Source organism: Rutidosis leptorrhynchoides, chromosome 5, assembly GCF_046630445.1.
Source record: "Rutidosis leptorrhynchoides isolate AG116_Rl617_1_P2 chromosome 5, CSIRO_AGI_Rlap_v1, whole genome shotgun sequence".
NCBI lineage: Eukaryota > Viridiplantae > Streptophyta > Magnoliopsida > Asterales > Asteraceae > Rutidosis > Rutidosis leptorrhynchoides.
This window is the reverse complement of record NC_092337.1, coordinates 57,199,102-57,220,218: the sequence shown is the minus strand read 5'-3', so window position 1 is coordinate 57,220,218 and position 21,117 is coordinate 57,199,102. Positions and strand designations below refer to the sequence as shown.

At 33.9% G+C, this 21,117-nt stretch overlaps 1 protein-coding gene across 1 annotated transcript; it reads right to left on the bottom strand.

The window, feature by feature from the left end:
- Window positions 1-11,478: 11,478 nt before the first annotated feature.
- On the bottom strand, window positions 11,479-16,903 carry LOC139848061 (cytokinin dehydrogenase 5-like). The gene is made up of 5 exons (XM_071837793.1): window positions 16,330-16,903; window positions 15,863-15,990; window positions 14,728-15,006; window positions 12,731-12,993; window positions 11,479-11,895 (listed from the first exon to the last, which is right to left on the bottom strand). The coding sequence occupies exons 1-5, from the start codon at window positions 16,901-16,903 to the stop codon at window positions 11,562-11,564; spliced, it is 1,578 nt and encodes a 525-aa protein (XP_071693894.1). The 3' UTR covers window positions 11,479-11,561.
- Between the last annotated feature and the right edge of the window lie 4,214 nt (window positions 16,904-21,117).

Genomic DNA, 21,117 nt, shown 5'->3' with positions numbered 1-21,117 from the left:
TAATGGGTACAGTTCCATATCACAGACAATGATAATAAGTCCAATAGAATGGTTTTGTTGAAGTATGAATGATTTAAGTTCTTCTTGGTAATCTTCACACTCATTTGTATTCTTGCAAAGACTTCTCTTCTTGATTTCATCATTATCTTAACCTTGATATTTTCGTCTTCCATGATTTCACTTTTGTTTTCATGATATAATAACTTGATATGCAATGTGGCTTTTTTTTTTTTTAAACAACACATTGTAGTCTTGACTTTGATTTAGTTCTCGAATTGACTTCCTTGCGATGAAGATCTCTTTTCTTCATTTGTGTATCAATTAACTTAAATCATTCATTCATGGACTGTCTGTAATATAGAACCACACTTTTCAACTCGTTCACAGGAAAGACACTCTTATTGAGATAAACTTACTATTTTGGAGTTTAGGTACGATTCAAGAATTAAAGTTTGATAGAAGTCGGTATGCATAGACAATTAGAACATTTTCAACGCTTATTGATCGCTTGAATATCCCAATTAGTCGTGAGACTCAAAGGTGAAGCAATTTGGAATTTGCTTGGGGATATTCTACATCATGTGTTTCTAGATTATACGTCATGATAGGGGATACCCTCACCTTTTGTTGATTTCCTCAACAATTTTCTTTAAAGTATGCACCTGTGATAATTAAGTGACTACCCTCAACCGCTGTAAACCTTTCCATGAGTTCCTTATCAAGATATTTACATGATTGTGATTATGATCATCTCATTCTATGATTAAGTCCGTATCCCATTTTTATATAGTCTGATGTTGCATTCATTACTCCCCCTAAAATACTAAAAATCTAAAATCTTTTTGGTTTTTGGATTTTAAACACACAGAAACAATCAGAAAGAAAAGAAATATAACCACACAGTATATACAGCTATGCAAGCAGAACACATAAAATGAAGTTACTCGTTGGTCTCTTCGTCAGGAACAACATCTGACAATATTTTGACACTTAACTCAGTTAACAAGAAATCAAAACGCGGTTTATCAAAAGCTTTTGTGAAAAGATCAGCCCTTTGCGTAGTTGTGCCAATTTGGATAACATCAATTAGCCTTTTCTCATAACAGTCTCGAATAAAATGATATTTAATCCCTATGTGTTTGGTCTTAGAGTGATTCACAGGATTTTTCGTAACAGCTATGGCAGCAGTATTATCAACAAAAATAGGAGTGTTAGAAATATGCAAACCGTAGTCACGAAGCTGCTGTTGTATCCACACAACCTGAGATGCACAGCTTGCTGCAGCAATGTATTCAGCTTCACAAGTGGACAAGGCCACTGCTGTCTGCTTCTTGCACTACCATGTAACTAGTCTGATTCCAAGGAATTGACAACCTCCTGATGTTGACTTAAAATCTTTCTTGCATCCACCATAGTCGGAATCACTATAAGCCGTCAGTACAAAATCATTATCACAGGGATACCATAGGCCCAAATTCGGAGTTTGCTTTAAATAACGCATAATCTTTTTCACCACAAGCAAATGATGTACATTCGGATTTGCTTGATAGCGAGCACATAAACAAACTGCGAACATGATATCAGGGCGAGACGCTATTAGATACATCAACGAACCAATGATGGCTCTATATAAGGTTTGATCAACCTTATCACCTTCCTTATCCGGTGTAATCCCGTGATTCACCGATAGCGGCGTCCTTGCAGGATGCTCATCTTCCATTTTGAATCTTTTCAGAATATCTGATACATATTTTGTCTGATGTAAAAAGATACCCTGATTAGTTTGTACAACCTGAATACCAAGGAAGAATTTGATAGTTCCCATTGAACTCATCTTGAACCGTTTCTGCATTACCTCCTCAAAATCATCCACCATTGTCTTATCTGTAGATCCAAAGATAATATCATCCACGTACACCTGTACTAGCATTATATGCTTGCCCTTTTCTTTGATGAAAAGTGTCTGATCGATGACACCTCTTCTGAAACCATTATCAATCATATAGTTGGACAACGTACCATACCACGCTCTTGGAGCTTGATGAAGCCCATACAGTGCTTTTTCTAGACGATATACCTTTTCTGGAGAGTGTGGATCTGTAAAACCCGGTGGTTGTTTAACAAACACGGTCTCATTGAGAGTCCCGTACAAAAAGGCGCTTTTGACATCCATTTGATAGACCTTGAAGCCTTTAAAAGATGCGAATGCCAAAAATATTCGAATTGCCTCAAGTCTAGCCACTGGTGCAAATACTTCATCATAATCTATATCAGGGATCTGCTGATATCCCTTCACAACCAATCTAGCTTTATTTCGAATTACAATACCTTGCTCGTCTTTTTTATTCTTCCATATCCATCGAAGCCCATAAGGTTTGCAACCATGAGGCGGAGTCACTAGTTTCCATACTCCTAAATGCTTGAATTGCAAAAGCTCTTCTTGCATGGCATTTACCCAATCATCATAAAGAAGAGCTTCCTCAACAGAATTTGGTTCAATTTGACACACAAAGCATGAATATGCATGTAAGAAGAGTTTGCCTGACCTATTTAGTGAAGAATAGAAAGCTTGCATAACATTCTCAGTTGAAGCTTTCTGATTTTCAGACGTTGAGGCATCATTTGATGGTGCTCCAGAAACTCCTTTCGAATCAACAATAAAATCATCTAAGTGTCGAGGTAGGACAACTGTTCGTGATGATCTACGAACACCTTCAGGTTCTGGTTGTTCTTCCTGAACTTCTACATTTTGTGGCAGATTATGAACACTTTCGCCACTGTCTATAGGTTGTGACTCCTCTTCAGAATCAGATCCATCATAAGATGGATCATCTTGATAATCACCGGATTCTTCATCATCTTGAACAAGTTGTTGTTGCGGCACTGGGTGATGTTGTGGTGCCGTTTGAGATTTCGGAACCATTTGTGATGGAGACGTCTGCATTTCATTCAGTAATCTTGCAATAACTTCATCATCAGTAGCAACAGACGGAAGACCAAAAGAATCAAACAAATTTTCATAATCAAACTGCCATGAAAAACCTTTCCCAGCAGGAATAGCAGCATTTCTTTGAACATCTACTTCGAAATGTTCTTCAACACGTTTAGATACAGTGTTGAAAACTCTTTTGTTTGGATTCCCATAACCAAGAAATATACCAGGAACAGCCTTAGGATTAAATTTTCCTCCAGTATCTCGTATCATGATTGAACACGGTGCACCAAAGGGTTCGAAATGTTTAATGTTAGGCTTCCTTTTATGTAGCAATTCATAGCAAGTCTTTCCATGTCTCTTGACTACTAACAATCGGTTCATTTTATAACATGCTGTAGCCACAGCTTCACTCCAGAAGTTAACCGGTAAACTTGAGTCGGCTAACATAGTTCTCGCAGTTTCAATTAACGTTCTGTTACGTCTTTCAGCAACACCATTTGATTGCGGAGTATAAGCTGGACTGAACTGTTGTTGAATGCCTTTCTCATTGCAGAAACTCTCCATCTGCTGATTCTTGAATTCAGTACCATTATCTGTTCGAGTCTTCCTAACCTTTAACTTGTACAAAGATTCCAGCTTCAAAAACAACAACTTTATATTGTCAAACGTGTCAGACTTCTTCTTTAACATCACTACCCAAGAGTATCGTGAGTATTCATTAGTCACTACCAAACAATATGAATCTCCAGAGATGCTTGTTCGATTAATCGGACCAAAGAGATCCATATGTAACAACTCTAGAGGAACAACAATTGAATGATGTTTCTTTGTTGCATGTGACTTTTTAGTCTGTTTCCCTTTCTTACACGGAAGACATCCTTCAGGAATTTGAAAACTCTTAACATTTACTCCCTCAATCATATTATTATGAACAAGATTGTTCATCTTTCTCAAGCTCAAATGACCCATACGCTTGTGCCATGAAATTGATTCTTGTTCTGTAGCTTTGGATATGAAAGCTTGATGACCTGTTGCAGCTTTAACATGGGCTGTTGACATATCCAAAATATACAAATCTTTATTTCTGGGAGCTGTCATAAGAATCATCTCTTCCGGTATTACATACTCTTTCTTCAAAATGTAGCATCTTTGATCATCAAAGGCAACCTTATGCTTTTTATCTGCTACTTGCGAAACTGACAGCAGATTATTTGACATCTGCTTCACAAAATTCACTTTATCAAAACTAACATTAGCATTAGCAATCACACCCTGAGCTGTAATAAAACCTCCTTCATCTCCTGCAAAAGAAACAGATCCTCCATTTACTGATTTGACATTAGAAAGTAAGGACATATTTCCTGTCATGTGCCGGGACGCCCCACTATCAACAATCCAGGTATTTCTACTCGGATCGTAGGCGACCTGCACAACAAGAAAAGAAGTTAGTTTGAGATGGACACCCATGCCCGAATGGCAGTGGGTTTTCCATCGACACCAATAACTTGCACATCCATCCATTGACCCTTTGATCCCGATGGATCATTGGACTTGTCAACAACCTTTGTCTCGGTTTTAGGCTTCCAAATGGTACGTTTACCAACAGATTTCTCATAATAGTCATTCGTTTGAAAAATTTTATTCACACCTGACTGTACCCTTGTGAATGAATTAGCAATAGAATTTGACTTTGGTTTATAAAAACCTTTTGAACTATTACTTGAAGTACCTATGGAACTGGAACTAGAAGCATAGTGTGTAGTTTTCTTTTCAGTGTCAGATTTTCTTTTTGGTGTTTTCCAACGCTGTTGACAGTTAACAGCACAGTGACCCTTTTTCCCACATTTATTACAGCTTTGAGTTTCTTTTGTACGTGTTTTTGAACTCAGATGCTTATTGGGAAAAGACTGTTTCATGGGTGGCATAGGCTTCTCAACATGATGTTTCAAGCCTGGTCGACGGTTAGGATGCACATATTTAGGCACATTGTTAGTATTAGGGCTCCTTTTATTAAATAGTTCTTCAGGTGCTTGTGTAAGAACATATTCTTTATCTAGGTTGAGTCCCTGCTGATACTTGACAGGTGTCTGAAATATTTTCTTTCCATTAGCGTTCCTAGAGTTTACTTGTTTTCTAGGTGTGGGTTGTCCGCTTTCACTAGTCTTACTAGCATTCAATGGATTTTTCAGGATAGTAATTGGTTTGGATTTTGGTGTCACAAACTCTGAAACTTTTTCATACTCTGAATCAGATTTACTGTCCTCAGCTAAGTATTCAACAATTGGCTTAGTGCTGTCTGATTTTTCATTCTCTACAGGCTTAACACTTAGGATTTCACTAAGGCAAGAATCAGAAGGTTTATTAATGTACTCATTCCTAAGAGGAGGAGGACACTCTTTATAACCTAAACCCTTTTTACCATCATTCTTGTTATAGACAGTATAGTCAATGACATATGACATTCGCTGCCAAGTGTCATTTCTAGCCTTTTCTGACTCATACTTAATCTTAAACTCTTCCTTTTCTCTCTTAGCACATTCAAGTTGATTTAAGTACATCATTATGGCCTTTTGGTCACCTGAAATTGTAGCTCTTAAATCATGAACTTGATTTTCTAGAGTTTTGATTGTCTCCCTGAATTCCTTTTTATTGTTAAACTGAGTTAAATTAGTCTCGTATAGGCCTTTTACCTCAAGATAAGCTGCTTTAACAATCCTAAGTTCCTGTTTTACTTCGGGACAGTATATACATCCTAAGGGGATATCATTCAGTTTAGAAACTATGGATTCAAGTTTAGCAATTTCTAACTTATGATCAGCACAATCGTTACATACCAAAGGAAATTCAGTTTGTACCTTAGAGTCACTTGATGTGTTTGCCATGAACGCATACTACTTTTCTTCAGTCTCTGATTCAGGTTCAGATTCTGAACTAGAACTGGAACAGTCAGAATTATTCAACTCAACTGAAATCTTGACATCATCTATTACAATAGTTTCTCCATCTGATGAAGACGAACTACTGTAATCCGTCCATACATCGCCATCATTGTGCATTGCATATTTGAACTTCTCATACACTCTCTTGTTAAGAACACCTCTTCTAACATATCTGATCATTGCATAAGTTCGCTCAATTCTTGCTTCCATCTTGCAGATGTAACACATGCATTCATTCGCAGTACCAACACAACCAGCTTTCTCTCTTTCTTGTTTCTCACTTTCAGTTTCTTCTTCGGTCTTAGGCATTCTAACAACGTTAGCATGATTTTCATCATCAGCAAATACTGTCCAATCACAACCTTCGTCTGAATATGTTGCAATTAAGCCTTTTGCTTTATCATTTCTGATAGTATCACCGCTCGTTGTTTCAACTGGCACATTAACCTTTGTCTTATTATACTGATTGTGAAATGGGTTGTGAAAACCAGTTTTCTGTGGCCTGGTACATGTTCTTTTGAAGTGTCCTAACTCATTGCAATTAAAACATCTCACTTTTGACATATCAAAACCTAACTTAGTATCTCTAGTAACACCTAAGCTCTGTTGACCTGTCCTTTTCAGAAATTTCTTCGCTCGTCTAATCACACTACCCATAGCCCAGAGGATATCCATCTTTTCAAGTTCATCCTCATCAATCTGCTCATAATCTTCTGCTTCTAAATGAGCATTACCAATTTGACCACCAACCATTTCATTATAAGAATTAACTACCAAAGCAACTAAAGCCATATCTTCCTCTACAACTGAAAGGGGCCTAGTTCTTAAATTCTCAGTGTTGAGAACTACAGTTTTTGGCTCCTGTCTAATGGTGGACTGATTTGTACTACTAGGCTTATTTACTTGGGTTGGAAACATCACATTTTGAGCAGGTTGTGATCTATTTACAGCACTCTCATTAGAAACAAACGCTGTTTGTAAGGGAGCATGAACATTGCTCAATCCAGAAGTACCAGCTTTGTAAATTATAGGACTCTGTTGACCCTCAAGACGTTTCTTCTTGGTTTCCATATCCAAGTCCTTTACCATCAATTTTGATGTGAATTTATCTAGGGTCAGTGATTCACCAGCAGACGAAGCTCTGTCTTCTATCTGTTCAATAAACGCATTCCACTTGTGTGGTAAACCATCTGTTAATTGTTTAATAGCTTTCTGTTCTGTAACTTCTACACCTAAGTTACCCAATTCAGAGACAAGATGACGATAGCGAATGATTGTCTCTTCTAACGTTTCATGACTTAGAGCAGCAAACCTTTTCCATTCACTTTTGATTACTTTAGCTTTCTTTTCACGATACGCCTTATTTCCTTCGACACCTATCTTAATAGCATTCCAAAGAGAATATGAAGTTAAGTGCATTTGATATTGATGATAAATATCACCGTCTAAACCCTGGGTCAATTGAGCATAACATCTACATTCTAAGGCATATGTTTCTTTTTCTGTCACGCTATAATCTTCATACTTTTTACTATTACCATCAGTACCTAAAGGCTCTTTATATTCATGTTGTATCAAATCCCACATTCTAGGATCAAGGCCTCTAATGTAATTCATGAACCTAGCCCTCCATCTAATGTAATCATTTGTATTATCAAGTCTAGGAGCACGATTGGCATTGCCTGATTCACTATCAGATAGTAAAATGTTTTGAACGCCGGAAGTAATTGCCATTGCCTGATCAGACATTTTAAATTTTGAATAAGGTTGAATCTGATCCTAAGTCGGTCGACTGTTGGTGACAGTCGGTCGATGAACAGATACAGTCGGTCGATGAACAACTACAGTCGGTCGATGAACAGCTACAGTCGGTCGACTGTCAATGATTACTTGGTCGAAGTTCTGTTTACATTTAGGCAAATGGTAGTACTTTTTCAATCGGTCGATGTTCCTTCAATCGGTCGGTTTAGTACTTAAGTCGGTCGGTTTACAACTTAAGTCGGTCGGTTTATCATATGTCGGTCGGTTTAAAGACAATCGGTCGAACTAATGACAATCGGTCGAAATACACTAAAATCGGTCGATTGTCTCCTAAGTCGGTCGACTGTACTTTCTTTCAGAGCCAGAATCAAAACCGAAGGTTTAACGTAAAAGTATACAAAATTCAATCCAAAACCAATTTTTTTTTTACCCAAAAATATACCAAGAACTCGTTTAAAACAATTGATTCAGCAAGCCAATGCTCTGATACCACTTTGTAGACGCTGAGTGAGAGGATCTTAGAATCAACCTAACACGATCTAGAGGCGGAATAACAATAGAAAGAGCTTAAACGAATATCTATGGGTTTTCGGGTTCGTACAAGTCAAACCAAGACTAGATCTTGATAAACACGAAGCCTAGACTGACATTCTGTGGTATTTGGACATGAAGATTGAGAGAGACTCGACCAAGAAGTGTTTTTCGTGTGTGTGTGATGTGCTGAGTTGTTTTTTAAATTAATGAAGATTAATTAGGCTTAAATACCTCAGTTCCTATGTCGGTCGACAGTGAATGACAGTCGGTCGACTGACCATGTCAGTCGGCCGACTGTCGAGTAACATTACGAATTATATTTAAACGTTTACAAATATAAAATAACACATCGACAATCAACGTTTAACAATATTACAGGTTACAACATGATCGAATAAAACGTTAAAGTTCATGGAACTAGGGATTACAAAATATGCACTAACAGTTTTCATAATTCGGTTCCAAAATCGGTTTCCCCATACCGAACCAGTACCGATACCGAAAATACCGAAACCGAAAATTTCCAAAACCAAGAACCGAAACCGAAACCGAATCCCTATCGGTACCGTTTTTCGGTACCAGTACGGTACCGGATCAGTTTCAGTTTTTCGGGACTTTTGCTCATCCCTATATCAGAGTACCCAAATGACAGTGAGAAACTTATACACTGGCATCCCAAACATGATTGGCAAAAAACCATGTACGGGTAATAATTAACTTATAATGAAAAACTAATTAACTTATGTGAATGAAAGAATCATTGTTCTAATGTTATTAAGGTTTGTTTTAGGTTTCGAATTGGGTCATAAATGCACAAGTTCGACTATTGAAACCAATGATCGAGGAAATGTACAAGGAATGAAGGAAGAATTTTCAGATTCGTGTAAGATGTAAGGATTTATATTTGTAAGGTGTAGGTACAAAGCTATGACAGATGAAAGAACCTGGATAATGAAGGTTGTTTAGGGTAGTAATGTGTTTGATGACTGTGTATTGTGCAGGGGTTTAATGGTGGTGATTTTAGAGTCAAAAGACTAGAGATGAATAAATAGTTTTGTCATATATCATGTTAATTGAATGAATCTGTTCTTAAAATGAAGTGCTTTCTGACCTTATAAGGTAACAATATTAATGTGCATTAAAGGATCTATAAGCATCTTGTTTTATGATGAGTTTTGTGATTTCTAAACAAGAGTGACCAACTTTTTGATCATAGACTGTGTCTCTTTTTATCTGCAAAAAACATGAAATAAAATATATAGATCCGAATATCAAATTAAGTACAACCGTGCAGATTTCATCAAGTCTGCTTGATAATGTACATCATATGATCTACTAGCATACAGTATTTGACACTAGCCCTAAAGCTAGAATTAACGGAGAAATTTAACAAATTTATAAAGGAGGGACGATTTGCATTAAAAGTGCAATTCAAGTGATTACCAAAGAAAAAAAAAGTTCAAGGACGATATGCACAATGTAGGGTAAACCACAGGGAGGATCCGCTTACTTATGTCTACTTTTTTTTTATACGGCGATTTTTTGGCATCAGTAGATCATTTATTTCAACGACCCTCATCATTTGCACGTAACACACACGTTCGGGGCAGAAACCCGAACCCGATCGAGGGTACCCGGGGAACACATCCATTCGGGCAGTGGTCCGGGTTGAGGTCCGTGAACGAATCCGGTAAAACCTCCCTATATGGTCAATATATACCACCATTATTGATGTTCAATTGATTTAAAGAAAATCATATCATCCCTGAGGATCGAACTCATGACATCTCCCTATCCCATGACACAAAGTACATGGGGAGAACCGTTGGGCTATGCCCGCAAGTTCTATCTTTAAAAGTATCTTATTTTTAAAGTGGCGGTCCTATCTTTAACCAATACTAGTATATTTGACCTATCAATATTTTTTTAACAGCGAGATTGGAGTCACTTATTAGGGGACCACCAAAGGAGTTCTCATCACCCGATCATATCCGTTCTACGTGTCAAGGATGTTCCACCGAATGTGGTTGTCGATAGGAAGGTCTCCTCTGCGAATTCAAAAAGGTAATGACCTGTACATTATCAATTTTATTCGTATACCACCAAATATACATTATAACTTTGTATGATACCATCTTCTAATCAGTTATAACGGTGTACAGATAAAATTTAGCGTTGTATGAACCAATACCCAAACAATATAATGACTAAAACATAAACCTAAACCTAAGTGTATTTCTTTATATAAACTGATCATTATTGTAAGTGATGGAAAAACTTGTATATACAGTGAGTCAACCAAAGAAACTTTCATAATTGATGTAAGAAGATGAACTTTGGCTGTTGGCACAGGTTGATTTTCAAGATTGGACTTCTTATAAATATAATGCTGGGTTTTGATAAGAGATGGTGGACTAAAAAAGTCCAATATACGGAAAGATGGGCCACCTGCTACGCTACTAAAGTTATTACAGGGCTACATTTTATTTGCTAGAACAATCCGTAAAGCTAATTTGTTGATTGTAATTAAGCTTCCCATTGGGCCGACTGTTATTAAAACTGGGCCCATTTTTCAATATATTTTCAAAATGGCCTTATTTCAGTATTTAGATTAAGGATGCATTGATATAGTCAAGTAATAAAGCAAGTTCTGTCACAAATAATTTTGGGCACTCCTTAACCATGTAATCTAATCACATTTCAGTTTATTAAAGCCTCTTATGTCACATCTTTTTTACAATAATAATTTGTAAACGGATCACCTAAAATCAGGATACCTAAAATCATACAATACCTAACACAACTCTTTTAGATTGCAAAATTGCGAGTCAAGTCCGATTAGGGGTCATAGCCATCTACGTAGATGAAAATTCAATCCAACCTAAAAAAAGCTAAATGCAGAATGTTTAACATGTTCATATAATAACCAGAAAGGAAGAGTATTTAGGGTAAAATTTACACGGTCTAATAAAGTTATCGTGTGACCATTTACGATCATTCTCCGATCACCCCATGTCTAGTGAGATTTGAATTTAAGAGATTAAGAGAAATATTATAACTTCAACCATGATAAGCTTAAAAAGAATCATATGAATCTAAATTCTTAATTCAAATCGGATGATTACTAGAAACAACGAATTAGAAATCAGATGAAAAACTAAGTCATGCTTGAGGCTCAATCTCCCGATTATACACCGAGGTGAATAGGTGAACCCTAATTAAAAAATCTTATAAAAAAAACAATCATTCTAAACAAATCGATATACTATTGATTAAGAGGAACAAAATTGGTTGATCTTCTCTATTAATAACGTTGCATTGCCCCCATTATGTACATATGAGGTCATTAACTCTTGTTGCTTACGCTAAACTATCATCACATGTCATACTTTTCACCATGATCTTGGATATGAACCAAAACTAGGGTTAAATATTTTTTGACCCGTAGCTAAGATAAGTCTCGGGTCGAACTCCATTTTTCTTCGATAAATTTCGGGCCATTTGTCTCCAAAATGTTCCATCCATTCCTTTTGTGTTGTGTAGTGAGGCAAGTATTGTTTCACTTCAATTTTCGATTCTTTACAAAACTTCAAAATCTCGCGGTTTTCGCCACTTAGGTGCTTCAAAGTTAGCGTTTCTTCTCCATTATCCAATGCGGATCGAAGTAATGCCACCAAGTAAAACACGTCCTCGTTTGGTGTCACAACCGATGATTTCTCATCCCACCTACATTGATTTAAAAAAACATAAAACCATTAATACTTCATTCGTCTTAAAATAAACATTAAACATAAAATAATAAAAGTAAAAACTTATGATTATATATTTTAAATGGGGGATGATTCTCACACACTGTTTTTTAATCCTCACACACCCTTTTACCCTATTATTAGGGAGGAGTTCAAGTAAATTGGTGTGTGATGATCAAAAAATAGTGTGCGAGAATCATCCCCCATTTTAAATATCGATTTTAGGTGCAAGTATTTATGCATGATGTACAAATGGAAGGTGAGTGTTGTTGGAAGATGGAATTGGAAGGAATTAAGAGGGCCCACAAGTGAGCACAAAAGGGTGTCAAAACCTGTACTAACCGCAATGTTTATTGTACTATTTTGTAACAAGACATGTATTCCATGTCATGAATTGGACCCACATGGAAGATCTCATCTGACAACAGGATCTTCCCACTTGGACCATCTGTACCCATTCGATCTTTTTTCTTGTTTGGTTCCAGTCTACAAAGACACCACACCTTATGCCTAATTCGACAAAACTATTGTACTTTACCTCTTACAGTAAAAAGATTCATGTGTTATCATCATTTGTCACAACATGTGTTTTTGTTTATCTTATGTGTATATTTATTTGTTATTGTTATTTGTATTTATCTCCATCATGATAAAAGTTGCAACTTGCGAAGCGTATGAGGTCATCTAGATTTAGATTTACCTTCTGTTTGGGATTATATGATGCCCACAATAAATTTGTTGCTAGAAATAAATAAATATTAAAAAATAAAAAGATGGATTATGATTCATTTGTACAGAGTTGAGATTCTTACTTGTTTTTGTTCATGGGATAGATGAGGATGGGCCCACTTGTCTTATTACCCAAAATACCCTTGAACACTCCTTTATCAAAATCACCAATTCTTGATTTTGGTACAAACAGGTTAAGCCATGGGTGTGGTACATCCCACATGTCCTTGGACCGGAGTTTCAGTTCTGCTGTGTGAACCCGGTCCAAGAAATCTACGTAAGGCAAGTCAGTTGTAAACTCGGATGCTGGTATATATTTTAGTTTCTTCAACAAAGCTTCCACTTCCTACAAATAATAATTTAAAATTTAACTAAATCAATAAATAAACAATATGAGTTTGTTTAAGTGAATAATTTAAATTAGAATAATACGGAGTACAAGTAAAAGAAGGAAAGTACATAGAAAAACAAACACTTCTTTTTGAGATAAGATAAGCTTGTTAGTTACTTCTTAATTAACTTAATTAAATAGATAAAAGAAAGATTAATTTATTAACTTACAAACTGAATTATTAGGTGCCAATAATTTGGTGGGTGAACGGCGAACATATACAAGTAATTCTCGGGTAAAATAATATTAAAGTTTGTCGTCAATCATCGTATCAAATAGACCCATAAATCACACAAGATCTTCTATGTTTTCTTGTGTTATATTTTTTATGTTTAAGCTCTTTAATAGGGTACTTCTAGCTAAACACCAACCACGTAATTTTAATTTAATTACAATTCAATACTAAGAACGTCGGTATCAATATGTAGATGATGATATTATGAGACCTTGATTAATGGAGTAGTCAATTATGCACATTTAATATTAGGAAGTACAAAAAGACTTGTCGTAGTTACGCGTTTTAAATATTCTAAGACGAACTTGATCGAAGTTAATGTTTGATAGCAAATCAGAACTAATTTACTGATTTTCTTATAATCATTGTTTTAATAAATGTTTAATTAAATGTATTATACATCATAATTAACGCGCATATTTGTTATAAGATCTACGGATTAAAATTAACTTACGCGCATAAGTAAAATATTGATCCTAACACGAATATATACAACACGAATGTTTTAAGGAGGACTTGAACGTTTAACCTCAAAGTTGTAAGGGTGATCTCGATACCGTCAAACCATTGGTTCTTTGGTAATCATATCAGGGGGACTTAATCACACACGCGTTCATCTCCTATAGTTGCATAACGCTCCCCCAACTACTGCCCTGAAGAAAACTCGGACCAATCTGAGGGCAACGCCGATAAAACTTCCCCTCCCCAGTGCCCTCACACTAAGCGAAAAGGCGACCGGGGGATAATTTAGGTCAGAGATAACATTTGGTGCAATGTTGCAGTCCAGTGGAGTTGAACTCCTGACCGCTCGCTAACAGAGGCAGACCACTACTAGTTAAGCTACAACTCAATGTTTTTGATAATCATATTTTGCATCTAGAAAATCTTTAAACAAAAAGAGTCTGAAAAATTAAAATTTTGAAGGTGAATTCTGTTGATCAAACATATTCAGATTATTCATGTAATTCAAAGGCTATATACATCATTGAGATAAAAGGGGTCAAGGCCCCTCTCAATATTCAGATTATTCATGTAATATGTATGATATATAAGCATAAAAGAAGTACTTTAGTCGTCTACCTAAAATTAAGTTATATATGTTTCATCCCCATCAGAAAAAACCTCCAAATTCAGCTATTGAGGTTGACACCTCTAAATACAATGACAGCTTTTATAAAAAAGTTCATGTTCAATACTTGAAGATTTTGTAGATCTCTTGGTAGTAGGAAACTAAGATTTTGTTAATAATCATGGTATAAAGGTCCAAACCCTACTTTAAATTTGCAATGCAACTATATGGTTGCATGTTACATTAAAATCACTTTTTCACTTTCAACATGAACTTTTTGCAACTTTTGCACTATTCACATGCTTCCCACCAACCAAAAATATATGCAAGATATGATCACGAAAATAAAATACACAAAAAGAAAAATGCAAAATTAGTGATTTACCTGATCGACCAAATCAGGGTTTGATTCGTGGTAGTAATTTTTAGTGATTTCCAAGCAGTACAACACATTTCCATCAGCTTTAAGAGACGATATCTTAACAGGATTTTTAGGCGAGAAAAATGATGATCTCCAGTTGTTAATTAGGCCTTCGTCGACGATAACAAAGCCCTCAACGTAATCGAACTTTTGAGATTGTGGTTGATCGTGCAACGAGATAAGATACTCTTGATCATGTGTAAAAGCAGAGAAATTCGAATATAAAACTCGAATCCATCTAACCTGTTAGTGATTATAATAATTGATTAATAAGTTAGTTAATTAAACACTATCTTAACTACTCCTTAACTAATTAATTATTGTCATATTGTATGACCATAATATTTTCTCTTGTTCACATGAGATAATAATAAAAATATTATTTCTTTGAACAACAACAATTATATAATAATAATAATAATAATAATAATAATAATAATAATAATAATAATAATAATAATAATAATTAATTAATTGATGATAGTAAAAATAATTGATAATAATAATAATAATTAATAAATAATAATAGTAATAGCTTTAAATAAAATAATTATTTATTTTAATTTTAATTTTTAATAATTATAAGAAGCGTTTATCTTTGAAATTGAAATCCACGAGTCAATAGTCCATTCCGAAGGCATATCACATCTTATGCTCCAAAAAAGTAACCTACGACTTGTATTATTGTCTTTCGAACTCTATCTACTCATCCATAGTACTCCATTATAAGTATTCACATGTACGTTAGATCTAACATTAGTATTCTTTAGTGTTTTTTGGTAAAAAAATAATAATATAAAGTCTAGGAACCTAAATACTTGAATTATGATTTATTTTAACTTTTTATACTTACTCCGGTCAAAATTCACATAATCTGTCACCATTGTGTGACATTGTATAATTAATGGCTACTGATATGTTTATGACAATTTTCAATACAATTTTCAATAATATCCGATAGATTGTGCATTGTGAGTTGTACTACTACATAATAAGTAAATAACTACACAAATTTGAAATTCTAAAATGAAGAAATATAACTACCAAATCAAGAACAATTCCAAAATTATGTTTTAATTTGATTTATGAAATCACATACCATTTGTGGATAACGTTCTAAGGCTATTCTAGCCCGAGTTATGATTCCAAACTGACCCAACCCGCCTAATACCGAATGAAACAAATCCGGGTTTTTATCCGTGGAACATGTTATCACGTCACCTTTTCCTGCAATTAGTTTAAAAACAAACAATATTTTAAAAAATGATTAAATGGTAAAAAAAAAAAAAATAACTACTAAACTAAATAAAATAAAATAAAATAAAATAAATAAAAGACCTTATTTTTATGGTATATACGGAGTAGCATATAAGAAAGAAAAAAAAAATTGTTTTTTAATTATTCAAAGATATTTTAATTTTAATTTGCATCTTAACATGAAAAATGTAAGAATATTTTATATGACGAAATGTTTACTTGTACTAATGTACGGTACAAGTAAACAATACATGACGATAACCGTTTCTGTCTTATATCATGCATGAAGAAATAAAATATATGTTGTACCTGTGACGACATCCATTTCATGAACATTACTAATCTGAGGGCCATAATTAAACGCTTGACCACTAATTCCCGCATTAGAAAGTGTTCCACCAACCGATAGGTATAAATAATCGGTCCATGATTTCGGTGCGAGTCCATATTTTAACGTAGACTTGAGCACATCAATCCAAAGCTCCCCACCCCAAACATCTACGTACATAAACTTCTCCGAAACAACAGATACCACCGGATCACGTGTTGATCGGGTCATTTTAATAACGACACCGTTTGGTGTTTGTGACTGGCCGTTTATTGAATGGCCGTGTCCTCTTGCTGACACCGCAAAACCATGGGCAGATTCATAGGATAGTTTCACGAGATTCGCGATGTCAGATGAGGACGCTGGCTGTAAAACGGCAAGTGGTTTGGAAAATGACATTTTTCCAAAGTCGGTTGACGCTGACTGTATTTCGAGCCGGTCAACGGTTAAATTACCGTCTAGTTCGGTGTGAAATAGATCAGTAGGGTTTAAGGTTAAACCAACGATTATGATTAGACGGCATATGGCAAAAAATAGAAGTAATTTGGTAGCCATGAATACTTTCACAAAGTGAGTGTGTTTTGTGCTTTTTTTTTTATTCTGATTTTTTTGGAGGGTTGCACACAGTGAAGGTGTGTTGTGTGTGACTGCGGAGATTGGATTTTATGTCTAGAATATGTCATACAAGCTCACAATTTATAGAACAATCGAAAAGGAAGGGTGACTTTGGTGGATAAACACGTGCGATTGTGTTCCAAGGTGTAACTAACACGTGCGAACATTCTTTTTTTACTCTTTTCCAAAGTTACCCAATAGCCCTAAAGGATGTGTCCACCTACGATTTCGGCTTATTGAATGGAAAATGTGCAATACTGGTCCGCACGAGGGTCAAATTTTGTTACTATATATTCACTTTGGTCCTTAGAAATCTTGTTACAGTTCACTATGGTCCCTTAGTATTTAACAAATGGTAATCCCTTGTATTGCGTCACGATAACGAGTTGTCGATAGTTTGCGTTTAGGTAGACGTTTTACGGAAATTTTAATAGCTTGGTTTGTTAATGGTATACTTGCATTACAAACGCTTTACCATGTTATAATTATATTACATAATACTCCCTTCGTCCCAAATCTATAGTTCAGTATTTCATTTTTGGATGTCTCAAATTAATTGTCTCCTTCCATAAATGGATAAAAATAATGTGATAAAGTCTTTGATGCCCCTACTTTATTCATGTATGACGAAACGATATGTAAAAAATAAAAGATAAGACTGAAAAGTAAACAAAAAGGTACATGTGACAGGTACTTTTTATTAAAATGTACGTTTTTTGTCCGGGAACAATAAATTTGGGACGGAGGGAGTAAGTGTTATCAGTCAGTGATACAAATGAAAAATTATCGAGTTCTGCTGGTGTTTTTAATTGCCAGTCAAGAGTTGCCTATCCTTTTTCTTATATGAATATAACTTAAAGGTTATAAAGTATGTAAAGTTTATAAAATTTAACATTATTATTAATAATAATAATAATAATAATAATAATAATAATAATAATAATAATAATAATAATAATAATAATAATAATAATAATAATAATAATAATAATGTTTATTTATAGTGTATAATAATAATAATAATAATAATAATAATAATAATAATAATAATAATAATAATAAGACCAATAATAATAATAATAATAATAATAATAATAATAATAATAATAATAATAATAATAATAATAATAATAATAATAATAATAATAATAATAATAATAATAATAATAATAATAATAATAATTGTTATGATAAAGACATAAAGTGGATGACAAACTATGTTCATGATCACGGGTGTACTATTATTTCACCTAACTGCACAGTAAAATTTATAGTATAAATATAGGATCGAATGTAATGAGTTTTTGCACCATTCACTTCAATAAGATTTATTACTCTCTCATTTCTCTTTAATATCAGTAGTCCATAACCAAGAGCCAGATCACTAAAGGTAGTTATAAACTTTTAAATTATAACACGTTATCAGCACGATTATCTCAACATTTATACTAAATATGGTTGGCTCTGCCACCTAACTAATATATGGTCGGTTATACCACCTAAATGATATATGGTCGACACTGTCGCCTAATTTACATTTATGTTATCTAACATTTATTTATGTATACTAACATTTACAGTTATGTTCACTAACATTTATATTTATGTTATATATGGTCGGTTATACCGCCTGAATTATATTTCTGTAATCTAACTCTTATTAACTTCACTAACATTTATATTTATGTTATCTAACATTTATGATTACTTATGCAATTAATCATTATTTATTTCATGCATACTAATGTTTATTTTTATTTGAGCCTTCGGGGTCACACACATATACACCGAGACGTCAAATAAAATAAATATATGATGTATATATATTACTCAAGTAACAAAATAGTAAATCAAAATTAATTCATTTACTATTCATATGAATAGTAAATAAAATGAAATTAATTAATTTACTATTCACATGAAAGTGACATGATAGAAATTATTAATTATAAGTTACATAACATACCCCTAAAGTATTTGAAAAATACGACTTTTTAAATAAATAAGATTTTCAAAATCAACAAGTTGATAAATTGATCTCATATATATACTCCGTATCTTTTTGAAAGATTTTGTCTTTTGTTTTTTTTTTCTTCTTTACGTTTGATATAAAAAAAAAATCTTGTCCTTTGTATTACTCATACGCGTTTTGATATAGTGACTTTATTCGTTAACGTCAACTAACGATGTTACAACGGTCATATATACATAACGATTATTAACGTCAACTGACGACGTTACAACAATTATATTTTTCAAATATAAATTAAACATCCCCGTTTTCACATTTTTACAAATCAATCTTCATTTTCTCAAATTACTACTCTCAAATTTTTTTTAAAAAAGGATGATTAACTCAAGGATGATTTTTCCTACTGTATTGGTCATAATAGCTATCATCCTTGTTGCTTGTACACCACTAGATGAACCTATATTTTATCCTTCCCTTATGATTTTATTATTTGTAATCATACCATTATTCCTTTGTTTGCTACTTATGAATCTAAACTAATTATAATTTCATGTTGTTATTTGTCTATTGATTATGATTATGATTTATGTTGTTCATCTGTCTGAAAATAGAAAATGTCAAACTTATCAAAGCTTGAGTTTGATACCTTAGACGTATCGGGAACAAACTACACATCATGGGTTATGGACGTAGAAATAAATCTTGGATCATTGGGTATTCTAGAAACTTTAAAAGAAAACAATACTTGTTCCGATCAAGATAAATTAAAATCAATTGCTTTTATTCGCAAACATATTGATACCACCTTAAAACATATGTTTCTCACTATCAAAGATCCAAATGTTTTATGGGAAAGTATCAAGAGTAGATTCGATAATCAAAAGGAAATATTACTCCCAGTTGCGAAGGAAGAATGGAGAAATCTAAGGTTCCAAGATTTCAAAAAAGTAAGTGAATACAGCTCGGCCATGTTCAAGATCCGTTCAAAGCTTCAATTCTGTGGTCAAGAAATAAGTGATGCTGATATGATGGAGAAAACTTTCTCCACAATGCATTCTGCAAACATAACTGTGCAAGAAAATTTAAGATTGCAGAATTATAAAACTTTTTCCAAACTTCAAACTTATCTCTTAGTTGCAGAAGTTAATAAAGAATTACTGATGAAAAATCAAGAATCTCATCCTACCGGTGCGCTAGCATTTCCTGAAGCTAATGTTATTAACAATAATAATAATAAAAGAAGAAATGCACATGGACGAGGGCGTGGACAAGGTCGTAGCCATATTGGCCAAAACCATCATCATGGAAATTACCATAACAATAATAAAAATCATAATTATGTTCGAAATCACCCTTATGGTAATGGTCGTGGTGGTCGTGGACAAAGAAATAATAATCCATAAAATTATAAAATCCAAACACCATACAATCCCACAAATCACAATGTTGAAGAAGGCTCTTCAAAGAATGTTGAAGATTCTTGTTACCGATGTGGTAAAATTGGCCACTGGTCTAAAAACTGCCGAACAAATTAACATTCTGTTAATCGGTATCAAGAATCCCTAAAGGGAAAAGGAAAAGAAGAAAATATTGTGGATGACCTTGATACAAAAATCACTGAGGCAACTTGTGACTACTTTAATGAATAAATTTCTAATATCTATATATATAAATATCCTATTATATGTTCTCGTTAAATAAATGGTTGTAGATTTTCAATCTACACCATATCTAGTTTACTACATATTTCTTTATTATGTGCTATTGTTTGTAACATGTTTTGAATGTAATATATTGATGAATTATGTACTCATTATTTGTTTCTCATATTTTTTTTGAAGTTCACGATGTATACTGCTGGAGTAAGAAATCAGTCAAATGGTGGAGATATTTGTATTGCAGACAGTGGTGCTACTCACACCATACTCAAATCTAAAAAAATATTTCACAGACTTGAAAGCAACGGAAGGAACTATACATACTATATCAGGTCCTGTGGACTTGATAAAAGGAATGGGAAAGGCAAAATTCATGTTACCAAATGGTACGAATTTTCTGATAAATAATGCCTTATTTTCTCCCATGTCAAAGAGAAATTTGTTAAGTTTCTCAGACATATACCAAAATGGATATGATTATCAGTCAGTGACAACAGAAAATGAAAAATATTTAAGTATCACTG